General features: G+C 35.4%; 1 protein-coding gene across 2 annotated transcripts in view; it reads right to left on the reverse strand.

Annotated features, from left to right (window-relative positions):
* Positions 1-6: 6 nt before the first annotated feature.
* The window catches only part of Jeb (low-density lipoprotein receptor domain-containing jelly belly protein), an 11,364-nt gene continuing 3,663 nt past the window's right edge, over positions 7-7,707 (reverse strand). The window contains exons 1-4 of one of the 2 annotated variants that reach the window (XM_072897259.1): positions 7,012-7,707; positions 5,794-6,939; positions 2,913-3,073; positions 7-1,225 (exon numbers count right to left, since the gene is read on the reverse strand). The exon at positions 7,012-7,707 is cut by the window's right edge and continues 1,500 nt beyond it. In XM_072897259.1, the coding sequence (XP_072753360.1) occupies positions 1,166-1,225; positions 2,913-3,073; positions 5,794-6,739 (1,167 nt within the window). In that variant the 5' untranslated portion in view covers positions 6,740-6,939; positions 7,012-7,707 and the 3' untranslated portion in view covers positions 7-1,165. Of the gene's footprint in view, positions 1,226-2,912; positions 3,074-5,793 lie in introns of both variants that reach the window. The other variant, XM_072897258.1, reaches the window with a different exon arrangement.

Raw genomic sequence — 7,707 nt, forward strand, 5'->3', positions numbered from 1 at the left:
AGGGTCTCTTTTTTTTCTTTTTTTTTTTTCCTTTTTTTTCTTTTTTTTTCTTTCTTTTTTTTTTTTTTTTTTTTTTTGATGAAAGCATTTACTTTGTCTTTATTCGCGGACATCTTTCCATAAATTCGAAATAAATTAAGTATTTAGAGATATATCGATGACGAAAAAACATGGAGCGTGCACACAAGGCGAAGGAGACGTCTCTTCGTGTCGGTACGCGTTATTAGAAGACCGAATCGACATTGAAGTTTTTAATTATTACGTTTGTTTTATATACGCGTCAACGTCGCTTGCGAAGTGATTTGATTAAAAACATGAGTACATTTCTCTTTTACAATCTCTTAGGAAGTACTCTAGGAGGAAATCTCTAGGTACACGTGCCCGTTCCTTGCCAAATGGTACGATCGTTCGTTCCTATCGGTTCGGCGCGAAGCCGCGTGTTTACTCTGGGAATGAAGTAAATAGTTCTCAGTCTTCAAAATTACTTTATTGTATACCAAAATAAAGTCGTTAAAGAGTTAATACGATCTCGCGGAAATCGCTCAATATGAAATCGTAATACATCATCTGTGTGGTATATATTAGCTGGTATAGATATGCTTAGAACTGAAATTATTCAAGTCGGGTACTCTCGTGCGCCATACACAGCGGCGTTAAAATGCCATAACTCTCTTACGAACTTTATTTATAACATCCTAAAAGTTCGGACACCTTATAATTTGTACTTTATGTGAGGATATCTTGGTTACGAGATAGACCTTGCTAACCGATTTTTAGTGTAGTTAGAACCATGCCGTGTCCTCTCGGAGATTAAATCGAGCGGCCGTATTCATTTCTGGGAAAGACAGAGAAAAGGACAGAAAGAGGCACAGAGCAAGAAATGGAGATAGAAAGAGAGAGAGAGAGAGAAAGAGAGAGAGAGAGAAGTACAGAGCGAGATAGAAATAGGAGAAAGAGAGAGAGAGAGAGACGGTTCATCTTAACGTTCCCCTGAGTTTGATTTCAATATGAACGTCTCTATGCGCCAAACATAGAGAGAAAACAGTTTCCGGAAAATAGATTAATGTAGGAGAAAAAGATATCGATGAATATATATAAAGAAGTAGACGTATCAGACTTGTGATTTTATGTACAGATTGGAGGTTCATCGTCAACAAAGAAGGAATTAGCGTCCTCTCGCCCATCGTAGTATGGCGTCCGCTAATACGTCCAGATGCGCTTTCGTCTGAAACATATCGGAATACGATTATATCGTTTACTAGGGTACCGTTCGTTAGGAGAGAAGAAACCAAAGGCTACGGATGATTAATCCATAACGGTTCACTCTTCTTCCTACGCGTTGTTTGTATCTCACATTCAACTGTAATTAATTTATAATTAATAATTGAGATTTTTTTTTTTTTTTTTTTATGATACCTTCACAATTTATCTTCGTATCTCAATGAAATCTTATCTAGTCCAATACTTTTGGCATTTAACTATTTAATTATACAATTTATTCACTTAAAGTGATCTTCATTAAATTCAAGCACGTTATCTTTAAAAATAAAATGTTTATATATAGTTTTTTATCGTACATATATGCATCTCTCTGGAAAAATATCAAGAATATAAATATTAATTTTTACTAGAATCTCCGTCCCTGCTCCTGTCATTGATAACATTTCCTTGACGCGAGCTAATAAAAGAGAATTTGAAATTTACCGATACCCGCACTACTTTCCAAACACAGACAATAAGTAAATTATCAAAAGGATCGTGTTTTCTGTCGTACAAAGCTTAAGAAAATGCTACTGGTGAGTTAGAAAAGCACTTGATATTACACCCACGGTTAGCGAAAATACACATCTCCATTTTCGTTTGAACTTTATAAGGAAAGTCACACTTGAAAAGTTCAGCAAAGATTTACATCAAATCCAAAATGTACATATAGTTGCGTATTTCATTAATCAGCGTGTGAAAATTTAAATGCCATTTCGAAACGTACAAAATTCTTTCTCTCGTTTGGATATTATAGATATTAAAAAATATAACAAAGTTGTTACGATAATATTATCTACTTAAATACTTTTGCCATTTTGCTTTTTTATTACGTTATTACCCTGTTATTTTATTAACTTCACTTTGATGAAAACTATTTGATGATAAAGTTTTTTTAATGATTTTTCTAATATATATTTTTAGTATATACATTTTATTATTTTTTTTCAGAATTTTACATTTTCCGCATTTCTCCGCTTTTTTAAGATCAGAAAATATATTTATTTCATATTTTAAATGATTGAGAATTTAAAAGAGTAATTAAAATCATTATGAAAAGATAGATCTTCTATTGACAATCGAGTTTTGTTATATATATATATATATATAAAACAAAACTCGATTGTCAATAGAAGACCTATCTTTTCATAATGATTTTAATTACTCTTTTAAATTTTCAATCATTTAAAATATGAAATAAATATATATATATATATATATATATATATATATATATATAAAATATATAGAAAATTAGTGATTGTATTATTGTATTATTGATATTAAATAATAAATATAGAGTTACAAAAAAATTCAATATTGGCAAATAAATATTGAAAAAATATACAATGCAATCCAATAATACCTATTAACTTTGATAAACTTGCTTACCATACTTTTTAGAATTTTATATTATCTGTGAATTGATATACGTTTTCAAAATATATTTTAAACATAATATATCGTGTATAATATATTATCAAGTTTAAGAAAACGACACACTGTTATATTTTGATCATTTTTTTTTTTTGGTCATAAAAAGAATTAAAAATCAATAATTAGATTAATAATTATATCTTATATATAGAAGAAGCAATGTAAAATAAATAAAAAAAAATTAGCACAGTACTCACAGTTATTATTGTACTCACAGTTTTGTAAAACATGCAAGCTTGTCTATCTTCATCCTCGCCTGTGGGACAGTCTATAAAGCCGTCGCACAGGACGTGATCGTCGATGCAATGATATCTACCCATTCTATCCGCAGTCGGACAAGCGAATCTTTCCATTCCGTCTTCGGAGACTGGACATTCTATAAATAAAAATCACAAGAATATTCTCCTTGAATCCGTTTCTAGAATTATGTCGAATGTAGAAAGTGTAAAAAGTATTATGCAGATAAATGTTAACGTCATTCGATGTTTTCCTATCTTCTCTTCCCTTAATCAAATTGAAATAATTGCATACAAAGGCTCAAAAAAAATTGAAAGATGTAGAAAAATAAGTCATCTCATCGCGACATGGAAATTTTCATAAATTTCATTGGCGTTAATTATAACAACTATGCACACACACACACACACATACTAATCTGTAATCTAATATCGCATTAATATCTAACGATAAGCATACATATATACACTTTATCCCAAGTAGAACATAAAACTCATAATGATATCATTATGACGTCACCTAAAAGTCATTTTAGAAAAATCATAATGATCTCATTTGATATACTTTTGGCAATGTTTTGGTGACTTATTTTTGATATTATAATATCATTTTTTATATATATTACGCAATTACTTGTTTATTTAATTATTCATTTATATTTTAATTATATTTAACCAACATAATCTTTTTAAAATTATATATGCGATTATTTAATTAAAAAATTTATGATTCTTTTGGTCATTTTTACCTCATTTTTTAATCATTTTTGTTTAGGTAACTTTTAAGTGATAAATAAAATCATGATATCATTATGTCATAATGATATCATTATGAGTTTTATGTTCTACCTGGGATTCTAAACATATACATATACATTTCAAGCTATTTTCATCGTGAATTTAGTGTTAAAGCCGGTTGACGAATTCTCTCTGTTATTTACTCGGTATAATAATGCATCTCAAAAGTCTGTGTGCTCAACACATTCGGAGTAAATGTGGTTACCGATTCTCTCTGTATTGTTTGCTTAATAAGAAAATTTCATTCGAAGCGTAGGATGTGAGTCTTAATACAATGCCAAATGCATGTATATACGTAGGAGAATATATGGGTCAACGCGTGTAATTTTCAGTATAACTGCAAGCTTATTGCGATTAGTTTAGCAAAATGGACTCTTAACATTTAATACATCGTGACCTATCTCTCTGTCGCTTTATATATCGTGACCTAAGATCGGTACAGGATAAAACAACGCTCCAACATATTTTATTTTAGTTTTTCCAACAGTCTTCTCTTTTTTCAAACGAGCCTTATTATTGCAGTTACTCTAAAGAAGTTTCTCGGGATAAAAAGAAAAAAAAAAGTTTCTCTGTATTCTGCATGCCTCTCACGTTTTAGATCTCTCAACGACGTCTAGACTCAAAGAATATTCACTATATAGAAAAGGATATGCTCTGTTCTTCTCGTTGCGGGATTCGCCGTCGGCCTTCCTTTGGATCAATAAATTTGGGAGGGACACAGCGGACACGTCGTGTCGCGCGATAGCGTTTCGTCACTTTTTCTTTATTTGCAGAAGCGCTTTGTCTATATTTTTTGCGCGCGGACGCGTTTTTCATTTGGATTTATAGACCTTTTTCGCCATATAACTCACGTGTCGTGTGTCATTCATAACACGTATCCACTCTTGTTCATTTTACATTTCATAGAAAATTAAAATATCTTTTCCACAAACGCAGATTTACGGGGACTTTATGCGATTAATTTAAAATGCACGTATAGAATTTTAATAATAGACTTGACACTTTATATGAATATCATGATTATATTTACTTTTGGAAATAAATAGGTGCATCTTTTCTAAATCACTCTTGAATTCTTTATCTAAATTATTAACAAATAAATGAATCGAAGAGAAAATTAATAGAAATTTATTTTCTAATCTTGCAAATTTCTAGTATTTGAAATAAAAAAATGTATTATTCTTCAAAATTATGAATTTCTTGTACAGGGCTTTAGCCATCAATTTTAATTCTCTTATATGACAAACAATTAAAAATAAAGAAAAAGGGCTTTTTATTCAGAATCAAGATGCGTTAAAATAAATTCTTTTCTATTCGCATGCTTTATTCTATTTATTATTATATTGTTTATTTAGCGTTTAATTAAATCAGCTAATGTAAGCTACTGTAATGTGAAAAATTTTGAAAAAGAAACAGAAGAGAAATAATTGTAAATCCTTTTTTTCAGTAATCTTTCCATTTTACAAATTATCGCATTTTTATCCAATTTCACATAAATCAAACTTTTTCAACTCCTTTTAATCTAATCATTTTTTACGCGCGAAAAACGAGAGGAAGAGTTATTTTCGGACCAAAATTGAGATGTTTATGCATAAAAAGAAAAGTTTGCACATATTATTATCAGAGAATTGGACACTTAAAATTATCGCAGTATTTGAAGAAGATTAATGGATTGGTATTCTCCAAACAGAGATATAATAGTTTATAGGTGGGCTGTTTAATTTATGTCTGATTTTTCGCAGACAGTGCAGTCAATCTTTCATTTATGCAATTCCTTACGAAATCGCAGTGCGATATTTTAAAAATTCTAAAAAAAAATTCTTTAAGCAATAGATAGAACGAAAATAAAATAGATATAAAAAAGCAAATTTGTAATAGATTATATTAGCGCGAGGGAGAATAGAAACTACAAAAATACACAAAATAGCAAAATAACAAAAAATGTTTCTATAAATATTTTTGGAAGGTTTCGAAAAATTGAAAAAAGTTCGTATCTCGCTGCATTTTCCTATATTCTAGAAAATAGATTTTCTGTGGATTAATGGAAGAAAATATCGCTTACCGATTTGCGGCACGTCGTACTGTATGCTTCCCCGGATGGACCTTAGCATGAGCTGCGAGGCGATGCTCGCACCGGCCGAGGACACCGAGGACGCTTGAGCCTGGTGTCCCGGGGACTCTCGTTGCGCGTCGATCGAACGCCGTCCGACCGTGATCTGATTCCGCTTGCTACCGGGTAATTTGCCAGTCTCGTAAGCGAAGGCCCTCGGGATGAAGCCGCCGTTCGTGGGTAAATTAAGGGTGGTGCCGGCCTCGGCGCGCGCGGGATCAGTCTTCGTACTCGTCGCAGTGTTAAATCTCTGCTCCGCGTAGAGATCGTCGTGATTGGATTGTCTGGGTTCCTGAAGGACGTTGTCGGCGGCGGTGGTCTTTTTACCTGCCTCGTCGCACACCAGGATCGGCGGCAGGACGCTGAGCGGACCTCGCGGATGCCGACAACCTATACGCCGTTTCTTCGCCCGCTGCCGGCCGCCACCCATCAGCTGATTGCTACCCTCGTCGTGAGGAACGTAGGGCTCGGTCGCGGCAATTGCGTGGGATTGCGACGACGTCACGTACTCGGAATAGAGAACGTTGAGCACAGCGGGCGACAGGGCGAAGAACACGTTCTGGAGCTCGCGCGGCTCCTTCACCATGTCGTCCATCAGCATGCCGGCGGGCGACCACGACGTTATCCGTGGCTCGTCGTTGAATACCAGCCAGTTGGACAGATCGTCCCTCATGTGGGGACTGCCGTCGGTAGGGTATATTCTGAGGTGCAACAGGTTGCTACCTACCGAGCTCAGCTCGCTCTTCTTTCTAATGCTGCTACCGCTTCCGTGACGATAGTCCAGCCCCTGTGTGCCTTGCACTTGTATGATCACGGGTCGATTGCCCACCGCCAGATCCAGTCCCTGCCCCACGTAAGTGAGAAGCCAGAACATGCAAACCGCCATTTTACAAATCATTAACGTTTTTTTAAATAGCCTTCCGTTATTTCTCTTTCTTTCTCTCTCCCTCTCTCCTCTTTCCTCTTTTCTAGCTTTCTCTATCTCTCTATATATGTATCTATGTATATATATATCTTTTTCCTCCTTCTGCCTTTTCTCTTTTGTCCACCACTTTGGTTGCACCCGATTATACGGTTGAACGTGGTGTTTTAATTGACCTACATGAACAGCAATGATATGCTTTTGTTTATATTTTATTTTCTTGTGTTTTCGTTCTGTTTACTACTCACTGCCAGTCTAAAGGCACGTCTGTAGCGATTCTGAGTTAGGCCGACTTTTCGTTTGAACTCGCGGTACACTGGGAAGCTGAGGATGTGATGGGACGTGTAGATGTAGATGTATATGTGTGTGTGTGGGTGTGTGTGTGTGTGTGTGTACGTGTGTGTGCGCGCGTGCGCGCGCGTGTGTGTGTGTTTGTATATGCGCGTGTAAACGTGTGCAGTAAAGTAGGTGGGAGATTCAGGGCGGTCGATTGATATCGAGAGGGCGAAGAATAGGAGATGGAGGATAAATTTGATAAAAAATCACGACCGGCGATATGCTTTAACACAGCGACGGCTATTGCATAGAAAACGCAACGATGCTACGCGTGCAACTGTATCGAGAGGGTGATCTCCCTCTCTCTCTCTTTCTCTTCCTAGCATGTCCCAGACTGGGACCTACGATTCTGTCAGGCCCTGGAAAAAATAACAGACCTCTCTCTTTCCCTTTTTGTCTCTCTATCGGAGATAAGTCGCCGTCTCGAGCGCACGGTGTATCACGTTTGACATTTGATTGCGTTATGCTCGCTCCTCTAATCGATACGCTTCACTTTCGGTAGTCCATGATAGTAGCCGCGACCTTGGCTTTCCCTTCGTGATAAAGCGCACACCTGTCCTGTACCGACCGTCCTGAAATCAGGTCGTTAATAGAGAATAACGTGCGAT

This window comes from Anoplolepis gracilipes, chromosome 8, assembly GCF_047496725.1.
Source record: "Anoplolepis gracilipes chromosome 8, ASM4749672v1, whole genome shotgun sequence".
Classification (NCBI taxonomy): Eukaryota; Metazoa; Arthropoda; class Insecta; order Hymenoptera; family Formicidae; genus Anoplolepis; species Anoplolepis gracilipes.